Raw genomic sequence first — 23699 nt, 5'->3', positions numbered from 1 at the left:
ATGAGGTATCTGAAGGGAAAAGCTCAGACTTGCAGATGGAAGCAGGACTAGGGAATTCTGAGGGGAGACTGGGTGAGGAAAGTGGTCAGTGGAAGCATGTGACTAAAAGAACTAGGCAGAGGAAAAGACGGGCTAGTGAAGGAGAAATAGAGCTTAAGAATAGGTTTGCAGAGTTGGAAAATGAGGAAGGGGCTCAGCAGGTAGTCACTGAAGGTGACAGGGCAAGGAAGAAGAGAAGAGAGGTTAGTCCTATAGGAAAAGGGGAGGAGTTAATGGAGATTACACCAAATATGAGCCCCAGGAGGATACAGGATGGGTTAAAAAGGATTACAAGGGAGAATGGGAATGGAAAGAACTTGCAGCCAGAGGGAACAGGGGATAGACTGGAGAATAGCACAGTCACTAGGAAAAGGCAGGTCTATGTGATTGGGGACTCTTTACTGAGAAGAATAGATAGGCCTGTAACCAGAGCTGATCCAGAAAATAGGAGGGTGTGCTGTCTTCCGGGTGCTAAGATACGGGATGTAGACCTGAGGTTGAAAAGGATTCTAAAGGGAGCGGGAAAGAATCCCCTAATTATCCTTCATGTGGGAACAAATGATACGGCTAGATTCTCGCTGGAAAGTATTAAGGGAGACTATGCTAGGCTGGGGAGGACGCTTAAGGAAATTGAGGCTCAGGTGATCTTTAGTGGGATTCTGCCTGTTCCTAGAGAAGGGCAACAAAGGTGTGACAAGATTATGACTATCAATAGATGGCTTAGGCAGTGGTGCTATAAGGAGGGCTTTGGGATGTATGGCCATTGGGAGGCATTCATGGATAGGGGACAGTTCTCTCGGGATGGACTTCATCTGAGTAGGGAAGGAAATAGACTTCTAGGATGGAGGCTGGCACAACTGATTAAGAGAGCTTTAAACTAGGAATTTGGGGGAGATGGTTGGGAGATGTCCAGGTAATCTCCATGCCAGAATTAAGCATAGAGTGGAAAGAAAATGAAGTAAGAGTGGATACAGCTGTAGGTAGGAGGAAGGGCAGTGTAGATACAAGTCTAATAGGTTATACTGGTAGTAAAATAACCGTGCCTAGTAGGGTACAGAATGTGAGTGAGGCTAAACAGCAAAAATTAAGATGTTTGTACACTAATGCAAGGAGCCTAGGTAACAAAATGGAGGAACTAGAGTTACTGGTGCAGGAAGTGAAACCAGATATTATAGGTATAACAGAGACCTGGTGGAATAGTAGTCATGACTGGGCTACAGGTATTGAAGGGTATGTGCTGTTTAGGAAAGACCGAAATAAAGGTAAAGGTGGTGGAGTAGCACTGTATATCAATGATGAGATAGAATGTAAAGAAATAAGAAGCGATGAAATGGATATGACTGAGTCTGTCTGGGCAAAAATTAAATTGGGGAAGAAAACTATTAGAGCCTCCCCTGGGATAGTGCTTGGGGTGTGCTATAGACCGCCGGGATCTAATTTGGATATGGATAGAGCCCTTTTTAATGTTTTTAATAAAGTAAATACTAATGGAAACTGTGTGATCATGGGAGACTTTAACTTCCCAGATATAGACTGGAGGACGAGTGCTAGTAATAATAATAGGGCTCAGATTTTCCTAGATGCGATAGCTGATGGATTCCTTCAGCAAGTAGTTGCTGAACCGACTAGAGGGGATGCTATTTTAGATTTGGTCTTGGTGAGTAATGAGGACCTCATAGAGGAAATGGTTGTAGGGGATAATCTTGGCTCAAGTGATCATGAGCTAATTCAGTTCAAACTGAATGGAAGGATTAACAAAAATAAATCTGCAACTAAGGTTTTTGATTTCAAAAGGGCTGACTTTCAAAAATTAAGGAAATTAGTTAGGGAAGTGGATTGGACTGAAGAATTTATGGGTTTAAAGGTAGAGGAGGCCTGGGATTATTTTAAATTAAAGCTGCAGAAGCTATCGGAAGCCTGCATCCCAAGAAAGGGGAAAAAATTCATAGGCAGGAGTTGTAGACCAAGCTGGATGAGCAAGCATCTTAGAGAGGTAATTAAGAAAAAGCAGAAAGCATATAGGGAGTGGAAGAAGGGAGGGATCAGTAAGGCAAGCTACCTTATTGAGGTCAGAATATGTAGGGATAAAGTGAGACAGGCTAAAAGTCAAGTAGAGTTGGACCTTGCAAAGGGAATTAAAACCAATAGTAAAAGGTTCTATAGTCATATAAATAGGAAGAAAACAAAGAAAGAAGAAGTGGGACCGCTAAAAACTGAGGATGGAGTGGAGGTCAAGGATAATCTAGGCATGGCCCAATATCTAAACAAATACTTTGCCTCAGTCTTTAATAAGACTAAAGAGGATCTTAGGGATAATGGTAGCATGATAAATGGGAATGAGGATATGGAGGTAGACATCACCATATCTGAGGTAGAAGCGAAACTCAAACAGCTTAATGGGACTAAATCGGGGGGCCCAGATAATCTTCATCCAAGAATATTAAAAGAATTGGCACAAGAAATTGCAAGCCCATTAGCAAGAATTTTTAATGAATCTGTAAACTCAGGGGTTGTACCGTATGATTGGAGGATTGCTAACATAGTTCCTATTTTTAAGAAAGGGAAAAAAAGTGATCCAAGTAATTATAGGCCTGTTAGTTTGACATCTGTAGTATGCAAGGTCTTGGAAAAAATTTTGAAGGAGAAGGTAGTTAAGGACATTGAAGTCAATGGTAATTGGGACAAAATACAACATGGTTTTACAAAAGGTAGATCGTGCCAAACCAACCTGATCTCCTTCTTTGAGAAAGTAACAGATTTTTTAGATAAAGGAAACGCAGTGGATCTAATTTACTTAGATTTTAGTAAGGCGTTTGATACGGTGCCACATGGGGAATTATTAGTTAAATTGGATAAGATGGGCATCAATAGGAATATTGAAAGGTGGATAGGGAATTGGTTAAAGGGGAGACTACAACGGGTCCTACTGAAAGGTGAACTGTCAAGTTGGAGGGAGGTTACCAGTGGAGTTCCTCAGGGATCGGTTTTGGGACCAATCTTATTTAATCTTTTTATTACTGACCTGGGCACAAAAAGTGGGAGTGTGCTAATAAAGTTTGCAGATGATACAAAGCTGGGAGGTATTGCTAATTTAGAGAAGGACAGGGATACCCTACAGGAGGATCTGGATGACCTTGTAAACTGGAGTAATAGGAATAGGATGAAATTTAATAGTGAGAAGTGTAAGGTCATGCATTTAGGGATTAATAACAAGAATTTTAGTTATAAGCTAGGGACGCATCAACTAGAAGTAACGGAGGAGGAAAAGGACCTTGGAGTATTGGTTGATCATAGGATGACTATGAGCTGCCAATGTGATATGGCTGTGAAAAAAGCTAATGTCGTCTTGGGATGCATCAGGAGAGGTATTTCCAGTAGGGATAAGGAGGTTTTAGTACCGTTATATAAGGCACTGGTGAGACCTCACCTGGAGTACTGTGTGCAGTTCTGGTCTCCCATGTTTAAGAAGGATGAATTCAAACTGGAACAGGTACAGAGAAGGGCTACTGGGATGATCCGAGGAATGGAAAACTTGTCTTATGAAAGGAGACTCAGGGAGCTTGGCTTGTTTAGCCTAACTAAAAGAAGGCTGAGGGGAGATATGATTGCTCTCTATAAATATATCAGAGGGATAAATACCAGAGAGGGAGAGGAATTATTTAAACTCAGTACCAATGTGGACACAAGAACAAATGGATATAAACTGGCCACTAGGAAATTTAGATTAGAAATTAGACGAAGGTTTCTAACCATCAGAGGAGTGAAGTTTTGGAATAGCCTTCCGAGGGAAGTAGTGGGGGCAAAAGATCTATCTTGCTTTAAGATTAAACTCGATAAGTTTATGGAGGAGATGGTATGATGGGATAACATGGTTTTGGTAATTAAATATTCATGGTAAATAGGCCCAATGGCCTGTGATGGGTTTTAGATGGGGTAAGGTCCAAGTTACCTGGGAAAGAATTTTCTGTAGTATCTGGCTGACGAATCTTGCCCATATGCTCAGGGTTTAGCTGATCGCCATATTTGGGGTCGGGAAGGAATTTTCCTCCAGGGCAGATTGGAAGAGGCCCTGGAGGTTTTTCGCCTTCCTCTGTAGCATGGGGCACGGGTCACTTGCTGGAGGATTCTCTGCTCCTTGAGGTCTTTAAACTACAATTTGAGGACTTCAATAGCACAGATATAGGTGTGAGGTTTTTTTTGTAAGAGTGGTGGGTGAAATTCTGTGGCCTGCGTTGTGCAGGAGGTCAGACTAGATGATCATAATGGTCCCTTCTGACCTAAATATCTATGAATCTATCTATGAATCTCTGATCTGGCTACAAGGACTATGTTGATCATAAATCAATGAATAGCTAGGCCCAGACTAAGAGGGAAGTCTGATCACATGTTTGCAGGAGCAGGTTGTGTAGCAGAAGGCTGTGGCTGGCCAGGGGCTCTGTGTTGCTAGATTCCTCTCATGGTGTCAGTGATCCAGGGCATGAAGTGGGAAATCCGTGTGTACACAGCAGGAGGCGCGATGCTGTTCCTGATGCACTTGGAGACGATGCCCTCGGCCACTCCACGGCACACGAGCGGGCCTCCAGAATCGCCCTGCCCCAGAATAAACAGGGAGATGAGCTTTAATGCACTTATCAGGACTCCAGGACATCACTGTTTGGGCCATTAAAGCCAGAGCATCTTCAAAAAAGAAATGAATTAGCACTGAGAAGCCCAAGATGGGGGATTCATAGAATCTAAGACCAGAAGCACCATTGTGATTATCTAGTCTGACCTCCTGTGTGATGCTGTATAAAAATAAAGATGATTAGTTACAATAAGTCAGTCACTATTGTTACAAAATTGCAATCAATCTTGTACAAAGCATGTCTTGTAAAGTATCCTTGTAAAGGTTATAATCTGTTAAGTGTGATTATCCTGTTTAAATCCATGTATCATCGTTGTATCTGAAGTTATGAATATTGGCTAGGTCTATCTCAAATATGTTTTGCTCTTGGGTGACACCCACCAGGCAGATTTACATCAGGACTAGCCAGCCATGTGTTGATGGCCCATTAAGGATATCAAGGGACCTCTTCAGAGGACTCCTGAAAGAGCATATGGGTAATGGAGGCCCAGTGACCCAGCAAGGCATGGAAGGACATGGGATAAGGACTCGTGATATAAGACTCCATCTTTTGCCAGTAACTTTCCATGCACTTGGGCTGAAAGTATAAAAGTGGAGATGGTGACATCACTTCTTTGTCTTTATCCCTGCTTCACTTCTCTGGACTGTGATTTCTAACAAGGAAGATTTGAACAATGGACTGAATGACCCCACAACCTGTCTGGGTGACCCACAGAGACTTTTTGCAAGCTAGCCAATTTACCATCACTGCTATGAACCTGATCTACAGACTCTGAAAATCACTTGTAATGTATATGATTCTTTTAACCATTTAATAACAGTCTTGTCTCTTTTATTTCTATAATAAAACCTTTAGGTTTTAGTTACTAAAGGTTTGGCTACAAGCATGATTTTGAGGTAAGAGCGGAACTATAGCTTGACCTGGTGAAGTGGCTGATCCTTTGGGATTAGAAGATCCCTATATATGATGAATCTGGTTTTCTGTAACCTCTCAGCATAAAGACCAGTTGCCTGGGTGGTAAGCCAAGGGCTGGACACGTGTTTTGGCTTCTTGTTAATCAGTGTGATGATAGAGAAGCTCACTTTTGTTACTGGCCTGGTGAAATCGAATTATAGAATAAGCCATCAGTTTTGGGTTGTGTCTGCCCTGGTTTTTGTACCAGACTGTCCTGAATTTGGCACTCTCAGCTGTGACCCACACTAGGCTGGCATGACACAGGCCATTGGATGGTCCTGAATTAATTCCTGGTTAAACTAGAGCAGATCATTTAAAAAACCATCCAGGCTTGATGTTAAAGTTGCCAGTGATGGAGACTTTATCATCACAGCTGACACCAGCTGGTGGGATCCAACAGCTCTGCAGTGCTAGCTGGGGCAGCTCATGCCTTTCGCTCTGGATGTCCCTGGATCAATCCCAGATGTGTCACTCAAGATGTGTTGTGTAAACGGGGAGTAGGTGGTGGGGGTTGATCTGAAGCCTCCGAAGTGGCCGGGGCTGAGGATGGGACGCGGGAGGTGATAGAGAGGGTTCTCCCTTTCAGGAGCTTGCTCACACGGCCAGGGTCTGAGTGATCAACACGTTCTGGGCTGGCAAGGAATCTTTCCCCCAGGTCAGAGTGCTGGGGACCTTGCAGGGCGCAGGGGGGTTCATCTTCCTCTGGGGCATGGGTCACCCATTGCAACAATCTGGGCACATCTCTCCTAATCCATTTCTTGCCACTGTGGCCCCTCAGTCCCTCCTGTTCTCTGCCTGTCACCACCACAGGTTTGTCTCCAGTGGGCAGTGCTTAATTTGTGCCCGGGCTGAGCCCCAGCATCGCCAGACTTGGCCGTCCATATCTCTGGCGCCTCTGGGCCTGCTGCATCAGGTACGAATGTAAAAAATTGCTTGAGCCCTGGCACCCAATTGCTTAAGTCCTGACACCTCTTTGATTACAAGTTAAGCCCTGCCTGTGGGCTGTGATGCCTTGGTCACATTTTGGCTGTTGGTTTTAGTGTGCGGATGCTGGGCAGGGTTGGTGGCCTGCGATCTGCAGATTTTCAGACTGGATGATCTGGTCTGGTCTGGCCTCAACTCTGCCATGCCATGACTCCGAGGAGGGGCTCGTCTAGGATTTGAAAGATTGAAAGAGCCAGCTTGGGGCTGTCACTGACTGTAGTGCTCAGGAATTGGGTGATGTTCCTGTCAACCGCGTGGGAGCCCTCCAGTGGGGCTCACACTGTCCTATGTCTCCTACATTACCGGAACCCGAGCAGAGCAGCCGTGGGCTGGGAGCCAGGTCTCATGGGTTGCATGTTGTTAATGAATGTCATTATTTGGACCCTGCCACCCTGTGTCATTCTTTCCACATTCCCATGGCATGTGAATCAGGCAGGGAGGGGCCGCGGGATACCCCTGGCCAATGCATGACAATAAGGAGGTGAAGGTGTCAGTGTACGACCTGGGTGGAAGGCTCTGCAGTAGGATAGGCACGTTACCAGGGTCTAGTCATTTAGGGCTAGACAATCAATAGGGCTGAGGTCCCACTGCACTTGCCAGGCCCCTGTGAGTCCCGGCAGACCCCACAATGCGGCTGAGGAAGGACAACCAGCAGCAGGAGCCCAAGCCAATCAGCCCCTTACCAGATAAATTGACTTCTGGTCATTAGGGTCCCCTGCGCACAGCATGCTGGAGGGGTAATAGTAACGGTAGCGGTTGTAACAGGTCTCATCGCTTATCACCAACAGGTTCACTTCCTGAAGGGTGTTGGGTGTATCAGTCAGGCTAGTCCTCCCCCAGCCAGCCACGCTGCACATGGTCCCCGGCCTCACTCTGCGATGAGCAGAAGTCAAATCAATCAGTCCCACCTCTTCAGTCAGACGCGCCTTGTGTTGCAGCTGTTGGGGCAAAGAGGGGAGGGGAATGAAACAGCCCATGAAGTGCAGTCAGAGTGTCTGTGTGTGTGTGTCTGTGTGTGTGTGTCAGATGGAGACAACTCAGAAACTCAAGACTCAAGGGGCAGGGTGATGGGATGGGGGTGGAACCTGCAGCAGTAGGAGGTCCTTGGGGGCAGGGGGATGAGAGGGGGAAGGTACCTGCAGCAGTGTGTGGTCACTGGGGGCAGGGTGATGGGAGGGCGACTATGTTCCTTGTAAGTTGCACGCCTGCACGGCCATGCATCAGGCCACCAAGGGCCGCACAGGTGTGCACATTGCACTCACGGGTGTGGGGTGAGGTGGGGGTGGTGATGGGGGAGCTTGGAGCATGCGGGGCCACAGCAATTCCCCCAGCACCAGGGCTGCGGTGCAGCAGGGAGAGACGCCTCTCAGCCCTGCCCAACCCAGGGGCTGCCACAGGGAGAGAGGACTCCCGCAGCCCTGGAGCTGCTGCAGCTGGGAGAGATGCTCTCCCCCAGCCCAGGTGCTTCTTCAGGGAGAGAGGGCTGGAGGGAGTCCTCTCTCTCCGCTGCAGCCCTGGGGCAGCCTGCACCCCAAACCCCTCATCCCTGGCCCCACCTCAGAGCCCTCACCCCCCAAATCTCAACCCTCTGCCCCAGCCCTGAGCCCCCTCCCACACTCCGAACCCCTCGGCCCCACCCCCGCCACACATTCCCTCCATATTGGTGCACATAACAATATTCATTCTGCACATGGATGGTAATAATTAGTGAGAACGTTGGATGGGGCCAGTATCGGCAGCAGTGTGAGGTCACTGGGGTGGGGTGATGGGATGGGGACGGTACCTGCAGCAGTGTGAGGTCACTGGGGTGGGGTGATGGGATGGGGCCGGTACCTGCAGGAGTATGAGGTCACTGGGGCGGCGTGATCGGATGGGGGCCGTACCTGCAGCAGTGTGAGGTCACTGGGGTGGGGTGATGGGATGGGGATGGTACCTGCAGGAGTATGAGGTCACTGGGGCGGCGTGATCGGATGGGGGCCGTACCTGCAGCAGCATGATGTCATTGCTAATGGTGTCTCTGTTGTATCGCGGGTGCAGGATCTGGCGCCTCACAGGTATTTTCTGTTGGCTCCGTTCCCATTGTCTAATGTTATGGGCTCCCAGTGTGACAGTGATCTCGCTGTAAAACCCAGGAGCAATCCATGAGGCGTTAGGGGCAAGAGCGTATGTCAGGGGCAGACGGGCACATGAGGGTCTGACTCATGAACAGTGACATGGAGGGGACGGGGCAGCCTGGGGCTGTCAGGCTGAGGCTGTCAGCTTCTGCCAGCAAAAATGTACGTACCACTATACACATTGCCAGCTCTGATCCGGCTCCGTTGCTGGGGATTGGCTGGTTTGGAGGTGTGTGTGTGTGTAGGGGGAATGGAACAAGGGGCATTTCCCTTCTAGTGGGCACTGGTTGCAGCATAAACACTTGCCCAGTGGCATTGGGGTCCCAGCCTCTATCTCCACTAGTCCCTTGTGCTGTTCCCTTGAGCTGCTTCACTCCTTATTGTTTTCCCCGCCCCTGGGTCTCAGCTCCCATCCAGCATGATCCACACAGGGGTCTATGCCTAGCTCCCCCCAGCTCAGAGCCCTGCAGAGCTGTCCCCTGGGGCTGTGAGCCCCTCCCTGCCCTGATCTGGGCAATGGGCCAGACCCCAGCTGGTGTCAATGGCCATAGCCCCATTGATTTACCCAGCACTGGAGCTGGACCATGGTTTGCTGAGGCCCCGAGAAACACACCGATGCCCCCTGAGCAGATCAGACCCCTGGGCTCTGCTCTCCCAGCCTGTCCTACTAACTGCTCCTTCCCTGCAACCTACCACGGTGCCAGAGCTCCCGGCTCCCCCATCACCTGCTAACGCCCGACCTGCCCCGACATCCCCAGCACAGAGGTGCTTACTCTCCCTTGCAGTGAGCAGCCGTCAGGACGAAGTTCGTCTTCACCAGGAACCCTCCGCAGTGATATCTCTTGTCTCCACGTCGTATTTCCAGATTGGCCATGTAGGGCCTGGAGTGGGGCTGGGCTTCCTGTCCCCCAATGATCTCACCTGTGGAGGGGAGACCAGGTTCATACAAAGAACCCCATCGTCTCCTTGGGCCGGGCTGGGACTGAGCTCCCCATCCCAAAGGGGAATCCCCACAGCCTCAACCCACCCCCTATGATGCTCTCCCTGGGGGATCCCTGGGCCTGGAACTCTGTCCCCTCAGCTCTCCCCCAGACTGGACACCCCATGGGGCTGGGAGGTAAATCGAAAAATTTGTCTTTGCTGGGTGGAGAATAAGTGCCAAATGCACAGGGAGTGGGTCAGTAATTGCACTGCCTTGAGTTAATGGCATTCAGGGCCAAGGTCACCCCAAATTAGGCCAGGCAAGCCCCAAAAAGGCACTGACAATCTTACTGGCTAAATTTCCTTCAGTCAGGTTCCATCCCCCAGTCTAATGCTGCTCCCTTTGCACTTCCAGTGTTGTTAATGCCGTGGGTAAAGAGACAGGGAGAGATCGTTTTGGGCATCTGCTCACCCTTCTTATAGCTGTTTCTCCTCTACAAGAACCATCACAAGCTGAGGTTCATGATACAGAAAGTGTGTGAACAGGAACCCCAAGCTGTTTCTTTGTCACAATGTAATTTTTTCGCCCATGTCCTCTTTCCTGCTCAAGAATGGCCACTTAATCAGGTGATAGTCCAATTGATTACATTGACACCTGGCTGAGGCATTCGCTAGTCTTTTGTCTCTGGCGAACTGGTCTGTGGCTGCTCCCCAGACTTGGAACATATCTTAGTAAAACCATACAGTAGAATATTATAACTTTAGCTGCCACACATATTTTACCAGGACAGTAATGATCAGCAAATTATGAATTTTAGACGATACCTCACAAGGCATGCTTCGTATAAAATTTATCATAGTCCTGTAAAAGAGGTGAACATATGGGTATAGATTGTCACAGACCCCTAGATAGCACCCACTGAACCCAATCCCTGAGACCCCCCATTCACCCCAAAATCCCAGGGGCCCCTGATCCCAGCCTTACTCACCAGCCCAAGCCCCGGGGGGCAGGAGAAAGGCCATGGGGAGCAGGAGCAAGATCTGTACCTTCATATTTGGAGTCAGTGCAGGGACAGTGCATCTGCCTCAAGCCTGGGGGCTTTATAGACTCAGCAGGAGGGAGATCTTGGGGGCAGGAAACCTCAGGGTCGTCCACACACTCATCTAAATGCAGGGCTCAGGCATCTCAGTTTCTAACCACAGCCAACCACGTGGGGTGAGGGGAAGTACATGCCCTGTGTCAGCCAGGAAGCCTGCACAGCTGGATGGATGCTGCCTGTCTGGGTCTTTCCACAGCTCAATGGATGATGGACCACTGAATGGAGAGGATCCCGGGGGACACAAGGGAGCTGACAGGAGCAGGCCTTGAACCTGGTTCCTAAACCACCTAGGCTCCCTGCATTGATGCTCATGGGATGGGCGCTGCCTGAGCGGAGCGATGGCTGGGGGAGGCTCAGCCTGGGGGGGCTGCAGCCCTTCTGCAAAGCAGGCCCTATGTCTGGGCCTCTCCAAAGGACCAAAGTGGCGCAGCTCCGGCCAGTGCAGCGATTCCTGGAGCGGCTGAGAGCTGCAGCCTCTTCATTGTCTCCTGTATCCAGGGGATGAAGATGGAGACACTTGTGTACACCCCAGGGGGGATCCCATCCTTGGATCCCCAAGAGACTGTGCCCTGGGCTGTTTCCCACACATCGGGGGCCCCAGAGTCACCCTGTGAAATGGAATAAACCACAGATGGGGAACAGCCCAGGGAGTCGTTTCTTGCTGATGGGCAGCTCATGGGCAGTGACACTGCACAACCCCCTTTCCCCCCCCCGCCCCGGCAGCTGGCTTCAGTGTCAGCCCCTGATGTCCCCCCAGTCTCCGATTGGCCCTCCCACAGCCCAGCTGGTTTCAATGCCCCACCCCTCCCCTGTCCAGCGGCTCTCTGCCTCCCCCTGAGAAAAGACAAGTTATTTTCCCATTCATTTGTACAGCACTGGGTGCAGCAGGGCCTGATCTCCGATAGCCACTCATACGCCTGACTGCAACCCCAACAGCCTCATTAATAATAATGATTTATCAAGGATGCTTGAAGCCAGGAGCACATTTACCTTTGCACAGTTTTTGTTTGTCTTCGGATCCCCCCCCCCACATCATCGTGGAGGCGTCATAGTATTGATATGTGTCATTACATTTCCTCAGACACTTGGCATCCTTCATCACCACCGCATCTACCCCCTGGAGCGTGGCCGGGGTCAATTCACTCTCTGTGCTCGTGCTGCCCCAGCCAGCGACGCTGCACTAAGTCCCTGGCTTTACAACCTCTTTGGCCCGGGGCAGGGAGATGGTACCCACCCCTGTACTGAGCTTCACTGTCTTGGCCAGCTGAGAGACAAGATCAACATGAGGGTCGCACTCAAGGACACAGAGACACACCCCTAACCCCAGCAAAACACATAACTATGGGGTCTGTGGGGGCAGGGTGATGGGATGGGGATGGTACCTGCAGCAGTGTGAGGTCACTGGGGGCGGGCTGATGGCATGGAGGCAGTAAAGACAGTAGTGTGGGGTCACGGGGGGTGGGGGGATGGGATGGGGCGGTCCCTGGAGCAGCATGATGTCATTGTTTAGGGTGGTCTTGTTGTATTTTCGGTGCGGGATCTTTCCACACACAGGGATCTTTTGTCGTTTTATGTCCAGTACTTGTTTTATGTTATGGGCTCTTAGGGACACAGTGATCTTGCTGTAAAAGCCAAGCGCAATGCATGAGTTGTAGGGGCAGGAGCATACGTGAGGTGAGGGATGGGCACATGTGGGTCTGACTCATGGACAGTGATATGGGGAGACAGGGCAGACTGGGGCTCTCAGGCCAAGATCTCGGACTCCGCTTCTGTGGTGAAAAACTTACTCCGGTGGGCACAGGGCCTTTCCCCAGTGGCACTGGGGTCTCATCAGGTGTCTCCACCAGCACAAGGGCTGAGCTTCTTCACTCCTTGTTGTGCTCCTACCGGGCCCTTGGGTCTCAGCTCCCCTCCGGCCCAGTGATCCTTTCCCAGCTAGATCCACACAGGGGGTCTATGCCCTGCTCCCCAGAGCCCTGCAGAGCCCTGTGAGCCCCTCCCTGCCCCAATCTGGGCACTGGGCCAGACCCCAGCTGGTGTCACTGGCCATAGTTCCATTGATTTACCCAGCCTTGGATCTGGACCATGGTTTGCAGAGGCCCCTACCATAGGCACCAACTTCTCCTGGCGCTGGTGGGTGCTCGAACCCCCACAGCCCTCTGCCCTGCCCCCATTCCAACCCCTTCCCCAAAGTCCCTGCCCCAACTCCACCCCTCCCTGCCCCTATTGGACTCCTTCCTCAAATCCCCACCGTGGCCCCGCCTCTTCCCTGTCTCCTCCCCTGAGCGCACTGCGTTCCTGCTCCTCCCCCTCCCTCCCACAGCTTGTTATGCCGCGAAACAGCTGTTTGGCAGTGGCAAGCGCTGGGAGGCGAAGCAGGAACGCATTGAACTCAGGGGAGGAGGCAGAGGCAGAGGTGAGGTGAGTTGGGACGGAGGGGGGCAGGGCAGGGAGCTTGGCTGCTGGTGGGTGCAGAGCACCCACCAATTTTTCCCCAGGGGTGCTCCAGCCCTGAAGCGCCCACAGAGTCGGTGCCTATGGCCCCTACAGACAAGCTGACGCCGCCTGAGCAGACCAGACCCCTGGGCTCTGCTCTCCCAGACTTACCTACTAACTGTTCCTTCCCTGCAACCTACGATGGCACCAGAGCTCCCGGCTCCCCCATTACCTGCTAACCCTGACCTGCCCCGACATCCCCTGCTCAGAGGCGCTTACTCTCCATTGCAGTGAACAGCTGTCAGCACAAAGTTCTCTGACACCAGGAACCCTCCGCAGCTGTAATGCTTGTTTCCGCGTTGTATTTCCAGGCAGGCCATGAAGGGTCTGGAGTGGGGCTGGGCTTCCTGGCCTCCGATGATCTCACCTGGGGGGAAACCAGGCTGACACAAAGAGCCCCCATTGTCTCCTTGGGCTGGGCTGGGACTGAGCTCCCCATCCTGAAGGGGAGTCCCCCAACCTCATCCCACCCCCTGTGATGCTCTCTCTGGGGGATCCCTGTTCCTGGAACACTGCCCCCTCCTCGGCTCTCCCCCAGACTGGACACCCCATGGGGCTGGAAGGTAAATCTAAAGCTCTGACCTGCCTGGGTGGAGAATCGGTACCAAATGCACTGGGAGTGGGTCAGTAATCGCACTGCGTGGAGTTAACAGTGTTGGGGGGGCCAATGTCATCCCAGATTAGGCCAGGCAGCCCCCAGAAGGGCGCTGAGAGGTCCCTTGGGGACGCTTCTCCTTCTCCATCAACCCACAGTGACCAACCAGGGCTGCTCCAAGACTGACCCACCAATTTTTTGGTCCAGTGGAAAATTGTAGTTTTTACTAAGGGTATGTTTTTGTTCTCAAAAAGCCTTTTCTCTCCTTGAACATGTCTGATTTTTTCTTGTGAAGCTGATTCTTTCCCCCCAGTTTTTGGTAATTTTTAGGTGGAAGTTTCCAGGTTTTGCTTGCTGTAAAAGAAAGTTTTGGGGTTTTTCCCATGGAAGAATAAAACACCTTTTGTGATCATCTCCAAACAATTCTCCACCCAAGGGGATGGATGAGTTGGAAAAGGCCACCTTCAACAAATTCCTGTTACAGTAGAGCCTCAGAGTCACCAACACCAGAGTTAGGAACTGATCTGTCAGCCACACACCCCCTTTGGGACTGGACGTGTGCAATCAGGCAGCAGCAAAGACCAAAAAAAGTAAGAAGAAGAAGAAGCAAGAACAGCACAGCGCTGTGTTAAACATAACTACTTAAAACAATAAAGGGAAAGTTTTAAAAAAAGATTTGGCAAGATAAGGAAACAGTTTCTGTGCTTGTTTCATTTCAATTAAGAGGCGGATATTCAGAGGTTAAGCAAACCTTTTTTTCCCCTCCTTGTAACAAGCTTTTACATACTTGAAAACTGTTATCATGTCGCCTCTCAGTCTTCTCTTTTCCACACTAAACAAACCCAGTCAGGCCCCCGCAACTGTGCCAGGCGCTGCCTAGACCCCAACCGAGATCAGGGTCCCCCCCATTGTGCGAGGCGCTGCACAGACCCCAACCAAGATCAGGGTCCCCGCCATTGGGCGAGGCGCTTCACAGACCCCAGCCAAGATCAGGGTCCCCCCATTATGCCAGGTGCTGCATAGACCCTGACCAAGATCAGGGCTTCCATTATGCCGTGTGCTGCTAAGACCCCGTCCAAAATCAGGGACCCCATTGCGCCAGGCCTTGCACTGACCCACAACCCCTCCCCCAAAGAGTATCCAGTTCAAACAGACACAGGAAGAAACAATTTTCTTATTGTATAGATGGGGAAACTGAGGCCCAGGGAGATTGTTCCTAAGTGGTTTGGGTGCCCAGTTCCCATCAGGACTCCATGAAAATCCCAGTTCCAGGGACTGGCCCAGTATTCCCACAGGGAGCCTGGGAAGAGCTGGGAAATGGTCCCAGATTTCTTGGGTCCCAGCCCTGTGCCTTAGCCCTGTGAGCAACCCCCCTGCCTGGGGCTTGGCTTGACAGTGGGATCCCAAAACAGCCTGAGGGTCCCCAGCCACACTCAGGAAATGCTTCAAGTTTCCTACAGCCCGAGCAGGATCTGGGGGAGATCCTCACTGATGCCCACAGCTCCAGCTGCCAGGTGAGGGTGCCACTCCCCACAGGTTCCAATTCCTTCCCCACACTCACCAGTCTGAGCCCCAGGGGGCAGGAGAATTGCCACAGGTAGCAGGACCAGAATGAAGAGCTGCATCATCTGAGCCATCCACGGTCAGGCATGGAGCCTCTGCCTTAGCCCCGGGAGTTATATGGACCAGGCAGGGGTCTGGGAGGGCCCAGCCTGGAAACCACAGAGGCAGGTACACTCCTGCCCGGAAACTTCTACCCCGGATGGGCCAGGAGCAGAGACGCCCACTGGGGAAGCCTCCAGCCACAGCTGTGCCCACATCAGGGCAGGGGGTTTCCTGCTCTGCTGCCCACCCAGCCTGGCTGCGGATGTGGTTCACCCTGCCCCCTCCCTACTACAGGTGTAAAAAACACCCCTGGGCTTCTCTGCACTAAGATACCCAGACCCACAAATTTCAAGGCCTGGAGGGACCATGGTGACCTCCCAGCCTGACCTCCCTGGGCACCCCAGAGTCAGAACCCACCCAGCAACTCCCGCCTCCACCACAGCCTCAGGTCCCCTGGCTCCCTGGTCAAAGTTTGCACCTTAACACATCGCTGTTATTTGCTTTAGGGTGGCACCTAGACTGAGATCAGGGCTCCCCATTGTGCTGAGCACTGCTCAGACCCCAAATCCCTGCCCCCAAAGAGTGTCCAATTCAAACAGCCACAGGCAGAATCATTCTCACGGTACAGACGGGGAAACTGAAGCACAGTGAGATTGTTCCTAAAGCTGTTTAAGGGGATTGGGTGCTCAGTATCCATCCGTCCTCCATGAAATTCCCAGCCCTGGGGACTGGCCCATGAAATCCACAGGGAGCCTGGGCTGAGCTAGGCACTTGCTGGTGACACTGGGCACTACTCTAGGTAACTCGGGAGGGTGGAAGACCACGAGTGTCAATGAAGCCCCCTTGCTCCAGACAAACTGAAGCCCCTCTGCTCCTTGGACTTGCTGTGACCCTGCACAACTCTGAGGAAGCTAGCACACAAACAGGCAGGTTTGCACACAGCTCGCTAGCCAAGGCCAGCTTCGGCCTGGGAAACGTCTAGATAAGGCAGAAATGTTTAGCAAAAACTAGTAACAAGTAGACCCAAATAAGGCAAGGCTCGGGCAATGCTACTGAGGAAAAACACAACTGGCTGCTTTAGCTGATTGGCTATGGTATTGTACAGGGCAACAGGTAATTGGTTGTATAAGCTTGTGTAGTGAAATAGGAAAAGGTATAAATTGTATACTGTAATCTGCATTTGGGGCTGCAGGATTTGAGACAGTTCAGTCTCCCTGCAGCCTATCTGAAGCTTCAAATAAATCTCTCTGCTTCTCCACCCTGTTGTGGTCATTGGCGCAACGCATACCAGGCAACGAACCCAGCTCTTGCTTGCCTCGGGCACTCTGTGCCGGCAACAAACTGGTCCCAGATTTCTTGGGTCCCAGCCCTGAGCCTTAGCCCCACAGCCGGCCTCCCTGTCTGAGGCATGGATTGGCAGAGGGGTCCCACAGGAGCCGGTGGGGGCTGGGACACCCAACCCCTCAGGGTGCTCTGAGAGCCCCAGCCTCACTCACTCCCTGTCAGTGGAGGTGCCGTCCCCCTGGGGGATTCACATACACAGAGAAGGGAGCATTAGTGGTCCAGCCATCCTCCATCCCGCCTTCCCCAGGGGCCAGTCCTGAATTCTCCAGCCAACCCCCCCGAAGGTCTTGGATTCCATTTGGTGGCCCCTACTGTAGCTACCTGCAGGATCCAGATAGCGGGTGGGTCCAGCACGGGCAGGATGAGGAGATGGGTCTAGAACAGGGGCGGGCAAACTTTTTGGCCTGAGGGCCACATCGGGGTGCGAAACGGTATGGAGGGCCGGGTAGGGAAGGCTGTGCCCCCCAGACAGCCTGGCCCTGCCCCCTATCCGCCCCCTCCCACTTCCCGCCCCCTGACTGCCCCCCTCAGAACTCCCAACCCATCCAACCCCCCCTGCTCCTTGTCCCCTGACCGCCCCCTCCCAGGACCCCACACCTGAAATGCCGCCCCCCCCCCCCGGGATCCCACCCCCTATTCAACCCCCCCAGCTCCCTGTCCCCTGACTGACCTCCAGCCCCATCCACCCCCACCCCCCTGACAGGCCCCCCAGGACTCCCACGCCCTATCCAAACCCCCGCCCTGTTCCCCGACCCCTGACTGCCGCAGAACCTCCCCCCATCCAACCGCCCTCTGCTCCCTGAGTGCCCCCCGGGACCCCCACCCCAACTGCTCCCTGTCCCCTGACTGCCCCCCGGGACCCCCTACCCAACCCCCCGACTGCCGCCCGCGCGTGTGCACCACCACCGCTCCCTTACCATGCCGTTCAAAGTGGCGGGAGCTCGCAGCCCTGCTGCCCACGCGGCGGCGTAACTGCGGGGGAGGGGAGACAGCGGGGGAAGGACTCAGCGTCCCTGGCCAGGAGCTCAGGGGCCGGGCCGGAGGGTTCCGCGGGCCGGGTGTGGCCTGCAGGCCATAGTCTGCCCACCTCTGGTCTAGAACCTAGTGCTGTTGTTCTAGAATGCATGGGCATGGGTGTGCATCAGTCTAGAACTGAACTGTTGTATCCTTGCGGGCAGCAGTTTTAGGACGAAATCATGTGAGACACAGAGAGCTGTAAACCTGAAAAACAGCCATTTATTGCCACACACTGAGCTGACCAACCAGTCAAAACTGGCTGGGCTATCCCTAATAATCTGACGCAGGTGCCATAGCAACAACAAGATTCTATTACCATGACAACCAAATACACAACATAAACTACTTGTATATGGAGATGAGGATCGATCTAGACTGGAATTGTTTGATCAAGATTGTTGGGGACACTGGGGCATGGCCACTAGGTAACTCGAGGGGATGGAAGACCACGAGTGTCGATGAAGCCCCCTCGCACTAGGCCCAAGTGTCCTTGGCCCCCCCACCTGGAGGCACTCGCAGCAGTTATGCTGAGGATCTGCAACAATATGTTGCAGAGTCAGACTGCTGAAACTAAACAAGGCCAAACAGGGCCGATATGGAAGAACAATGCTGAATAAAGCAGCTTTATGTATAGTTTAGCAAATGATACAGAAAACAAGGGCACTAGCTGGTAACTGGATTGGCTGGCTCTATGGATACTTAGGGCAGCTTGCTATTGAATAAGTATGCTAAAAAAAGAATGTATAAAAGCCTGTGTAACTTCCTGCTCTGTGTGCAGGATTTGAGATTCTAATCTCCCTGTACCTTTTTGAAGCTTCAAATAAACTTTTCTGCTTCTCCACCCCGTTGTGATTATTGAGTGAAGCACACCGGGTAACGAAGCCCTGCTGTTGTTTTGCCTCTCGGCACTGGGGCTGGCAACAAGATGAATCCTGAATGGACCGAAATGGATCCATCAACACATTTGTGCATCTGCTTTGCTCAAGCAGAGACCTCGAATACTTCGGGAATGGCTCTAGATAGGCAATGGTGGGTCTGTATGGGGATGAGTGGATCCCATCCCTCATCTATCAGACATGCCAAGTCCATGAGCAGCATCCCAAGGAAAGTGGTGGAATTGCTGAGCTGGGACTCCATCAGTAGAGATGCTTAGGGAGAGCGATAAAACTGATACCAATCAATATGGTTCCATGGACAGCAGGCCTTGTTAAATGAAGATGATGTCGTTCTTGGACAACATTACAAGGCTGGTTGATAGAGGCGACCATGCTGAGGGAAGAGAGAGATTTGGACTCCTGGAAGACATTTGCCAAAATGCCGCATGACTTCCTCATTGAGACACGGTAACATCAACATATTTTAATCCAGGTGAAATGGGTTAGAAACTGGTTTGCTGACTGCGTGCAAAATGCAATGTTGAATGGGGAATTAAAGGGGGTTTCCAGGGGATCCCACCAGGACCTGTTCTTGGCCCTGGGCTCTAAATCAGTTCATGCTTTTATTTCTGGCAGGTGCCCCAGTTCAATCCCTGGTGTATCAGCGAAGACAACAGCCATCACAGTCCAGCTCCTATAGCCACATTGCCAGCACTTTTACTCTCTGCTTCGCCAACTCACCACTTCTCGCCCCTCCTGTCTCTCGCACGTGGAGAACAGCTGTCCCACCAAGCAAAGACTCAGCTCCTTCCTTTGCTAGGTGCACCCAGGGAAGTCAATGGACCCACGTGGTTTGGCATCTACTACAGCTTTTCCACATACCTGTGTGTTGGGTGCAATGGCTGTGGGTTCCCCACATGGCTAAAATGACTTCCTTGCATTGATCTAAGAAAGCAGACGCCCCGCCCGGAACAAGGTTTGCCCCAACCCCCAACAATAACATTGGACCATCTCCTCCCCAGGCGCTGGACCCCTGCTTTCAAATGAATGGGGATGGGGAGACCACATCTCCCAGGCACCCCTGACAGTCTCAGCCTTAAGACAATCAAGTCCCCCCATCCCATAGTTAGCAAATGCGAACCCCTGAGCACAGCACCGGGAGATCAAGGGAAGAAGAGATCCCCTGGGGTTTAGTTGACAGGCACCTGTCACCATCAATGATGGGCAAAGATCATGCTTTAGAAGGCTACAGGGCACCAGCTATGCAACATCTGGAGCCCAGCACAACTAGCCCTCATGTTTCCAATATTTGGTGCCTCAGTTGCTGGAAGCCATTTCCCTCTAGGGAGGGCAGGCTTCGATCTGGCCCAAGGTCAGGGGGCTGGCTGGCTCAGGGATGGGGAGCTGGGACATGGGTCTTTCCTCTCAAGGTCACCCCGGACCTCCTGTCACAGTCCCTTTTTGCCCTTCCGCAGATCTTCTTAAATGGTCTGTGGCTAACACTGATCAGTATCAGTGCCGGGTGAGACAACATGCCCCGATCCCCTGTAATAGCCTGTACCTTTATGTTCAACCCTTTACAGGATTGTGATAAATTTCATACAAAATATGCCTTGTGAGGTATCGTTTGAAAAGTCTCTCATCACATGTTCCTGCAATCTTACAGGGTGAATTGGCTTCAAGTCAGGATCCTTTCCCCAGTCCAATGCTACTTCCTTTGTACTTTTGGTGTTGTGAGAGCCGTGGGTAGAGAGAAAGAAAGAGATCGTTTGGGGTGTCTGCTCCACCTTCTTGTAGCTCTTTCTCTTCTTTGAGAATTATCTCCAGCTGAAGTTTACGAGACATAAAGTCTGTATGGAAAGGAACCCCAAGCTGTTTCATTGTCTAGATGTAGATTTGTTTGCCAACACCCTCTTTCCTGCCCAAGAATGGCCACTTAACCAGGTGATGGTCCATTTGATTTTGTTGACATCTGGCTGAGGCATCACCTAGCCTTTTGTCTCTGGAGAACTGGTTTGTGGCTGCTCCCCAGATCTGGAGTATGTCGTAGTAAAACCATACAGTAGAATCTTATAACTTTATATGCCACATATATTTTACCCAGACAATAATGATTTTTTGAATGATACCAGACAAGGCATACTTTGTACAAAAGTTATCACAGTCCCGTAAGAGGGGTGAACCTTGGGGTACAGAGTGTCACAGGCCCCTAGATACCACCCACTGAGTCCCCATCCCTAAGACTTCCCCATTTATCCCAAAGCCCCAGGGGCCCCTGATTTCATCTGTACTCACCAGCTTGAGCCCCGTGGGGCAGGAGAAAGGCCATGGGGAGCAGGAGCAAGATCTGTAGCTGCATGTTCAGAGTCAGTGCAGGGAGCGGTGGCAGGAAACCTCAGGGTCACCCACACACTCATCCAAATGCAGAGCTCAAGAGTCTCAGTCTCCAACCACAGCCTGTGTGGTTGGCTGTGGGGAAGGACAGAGCGTGCAACAGCCCAGCAGCTGGGGATCCTGGAAACTGCATGGCTGGGTTGCTGGAGAGCTGGATGTATGTTGCCCAACTGGACCACTGCCCAGCTCGATGGATGCTGCCTAGCTGGGGAGGCTACAAAGCTGGCTCCCTGGACTTCTGCATGGAAAAGACCCTGCTGGGGATATGTCTAGGAGGATCCAGGACTACTCTGGATGGAGGCTCACATCAGTGCTTCTTCATAGAATATCAGGGTTGGAAGGGACCTCAGGAGGTCATCTAGTCCAACCCCCTGCTCAAAGCAGAACCATTCCCCAATTTTTGGCCCAGATCCCTAAATGACCCTGTCAAGGATTGAACTCACAATCCTGGGTTTAGCAGGCCAATGCTCAAACCACTGAGCTATCCCTCCCCGCTCTTGGCACATCTGGGACTCTTTCTCATTTGCCCCATCCTCACTCAGCTCCCTGCCCATGTCTCTGTGCTGGGGGTCTGGGGTGACACTGATTGATCTCAGTGGTGGGGAACACGGCCCTTTGATCTTTCTCATGGTGGCCCAGCCATGAGCAAGGTGGAGCTGCACAGACCAGCCATTGGCCTCGATCATAGCAACAATGGCAAGAGGGCTTCTTGATGGGCATTTCTACACTACAATCTTAAGTTAACATTCAAAAACCAAAAATTGTTAGGTCAATTTGCAGCCACAGTAGTTATTCCTGTGGCTGATGTCAGCACTACCTTCCAGAGCCTGGGATAGAACCCAAGAATTCTGGTTCCCAGGCCCCCCACCGCTCCTACCTAGATACTCCATTCATCTCCGAGTTGGGGAGAGAAACCAGGAGTCCTGTCTCTCAGCCCCCTGTGACCCAGAGGCCCCATTTGGTGCCAACCAATGAAGTGTTCACTGTCCTTCACAAGCCACTCAGGTCTCACACCCGACAAACTCATTACACCTAAGACATCATTTCCCTGGGGCTAACCCACATCATAGCAAGGATCTTTGAAAGTATAAAAGAGGGAAAGTGACATCATCACTTGGCCTCTCTCCCCCTGCCCTCCCATCTCAACACCTAGAATCATGTCAGGAAGACAAAGGCTTTGAGCAGGGGAAATTTGGTCCCAGGCTGGAAAAGAGTCCAGTTTGTGTATTGATGATCTGTAACCTGCTTGTACCATCTGTCAGAGTGAGAAAAGCTGTTTGATTCAAATCCTGCTTAGTCTAAAAGTTTAGGATATAGAAGGGATATTTACCTATTTATTTCTTCTCTAACCTTTATGTCTCCCACTTATAATCACTTCAAATCGACCTTTCTGTAGTTAATCAGTCTGCCTTTTATTTTACCTAAAACAGGGTGTTTTGATAGGGGTCTTTGGGAAATCTCAGCGTAGTTTACAAAGGATAGTGTGTGTCCTCTCCATATCGAGGGAGAGGCAAACTGGGCAACGAGCTTACACTTGCCAGGCTTCTGACCAGTGCAAGATGGTACAGTTCTGGGGTGCAAGGCTGGGGAGCTGGGGTGAATTAGCCAGAGCCTCCATATTGATGGTTCATGAGTGGCTGAGAGAGTATTCATGTAACTCAGTTGGGTATGTCCTGGTCTGTGGATGGCTGTGTAAGTGCAGGGCCTGCCAGAGGCTTGTAGTTTGACATCAGGATCACAGTGTCAGAGGCAGCCCAGGCTGTTGTGTTTGGAGGGGTCAGAGGTCCCACAGGCCAGGTTGCACCCCAAAGACCCCATCACAGTGGTGCATCGAGCAGGGTGAAATGCACAGCTTGTTGTCCTGAGTGAGATTTGCACTTCATACACTGGTGTGGAGATTTTTAAGTGAGACTTTAAGTGTGGATGCTGAGAAAAGTCAAAGAGAAGGTTACTGGTTTATTATTTTCTGTTTACTTATTTTGGGGAAAGGAAATAGGGACAGGAAAAGCAGAAAGATGGGCAAAAGTGATGCAGTTGCAAAGTTGGAGCTGTACAGACTGCAGGTGGCAGAAAAAGAGAAAGAACATCCCCAAATCTTGGAGCTAAGGGAACTGGAAATAGGGGCTCAGAAGCAAGCTGAGGAGTTTGGACATCAGCGAGCCCTAGAGCTAAAAACCCAGGAAGCTGAGGAAAGAGAGAGCAAAGGCACCAACTGGCTCTGGCAGACCACTTTTCAGAGTAGCAGCCGAGTTAGTCTGTATTCGCAAAAAGAAAAGAAGGACTTGTGGCACCTTAGAGACTAACCAATTTATTTGAGCATAAGCTTTCGTGAACTACAGCTCACTTTATCGGATGCATTCAGTGGAAAGTACAGTGGGGAGATTTATATACACAAAGAACATGAAACAATGGGTGTCACCATACACACTGTAAGGAGAGTGATCACTTAAGGTGAGCTATTACCAGCAGGAGAGCAGTGCGGGGGACAGGAAGGGGGGAAACCTTTTGTAGTGATAATCAAGGTGGGCCATTTCCAGCAGTTGACAAGAACGTCTGAGGAATGGTGGAGGGGGGGAATAAACATGGGGAAATAGTTTTACTTTGTGTAATGACCCATCCACTCCCAGTCTCTATTC

The 23699-nt window shown here is 51.2% G+C and overlaps 1 protein-coding gene and 1 pseudogene across 2 annotated transcripts; both read right to left on the bottom strand.

The window, feature by feature from the left end:
• Positions 1–4369: 4369 nt before the first annotated feature.
• Positions 4370–21034, bottom strand: LOC144273628 (mast cell protease 1A-like). Of its 2 annotated transcripts, none has more exons than XM_077832297.1 (5): positions 20965–21034; positions 9490–9637; positions 8586–8721; positions 7286–7540; positions 4370–4629 (listed from the first exon to the last, which is right to left on the bottom strand). In XM_077832297.1, the coding sequence occupies exons 1-5, from the start codon at positions 21026–21028 to the stop codon at positions 4483–4485; spliced, it is 750 nt and encodes a 249-aa protein (XP_077688423.1). In that variant the 5' UTR covers positions 21029–21034; the 3' UTR covers positions 4370–4482. The 2 variants fall into 2 exon arrangements, with proteins under 2 accessions (XP_077688423.1, XP_077688424.1); XM_077832298.1 differs by lacking the exon at positions 20965–21034 and adding an exon at positions 10685–10814.
• Positions 11696–15453, bottom strand: LOC144273760 (cathepsin G-like; annotated as a pseudogene).
• Positions 21035–23699: the final 2665 nt, after the last annotated feature.

The sequence above is a fragment of the Eretmochelys imbricata genome, chromosome 13, assembly GCF_965152235.1.
Source record: "Eretmochelys imbricata isolate rEreImb1 chromosome 13, rEreImb1.hap1, whole genome shotgun sequence".
In the NCBI taxonomy this organism is placed as follows: domain Eukaryota; kingdom Metazoa; phylum Chordata; order Testudines; family Cheloniidae; genus Eretmochelys; species Eretmochelys imbricata.
Note: the sequence above shows the minus strand (reverse complement) of the source record. Positions and strands in the feature narration are given on the sequence as shown.

What these genes read in the sequence shown, in the direction of transcription:
- LOC144273628 (XM_077832297.1), bottom strand. Translation starts at nt 21,028, where the DNA reads ATGCAGCTACAGATCTTGCTCCTGCTCCCCATGGCCTTTCTCCTGCCC. An exon ending in ATGACATCATGCTGCTGCAG is followed by an intron (nt 7,541 to 8,585) that starts GTACGGCCCCCA and finishes TTGCCCCAACAG; the next exon opens with CTGCAACACAAGGCGCGTCT. An exon ending in ACCAGAAGTCAATTTATCTG is followed by an intron (nt 4,630 to 7,285) that starts GTAAGGGGCTGA and finishes ATTCTGGGGCAG; the next exon opens with GGCGATTCTGGAGGCCCGCT.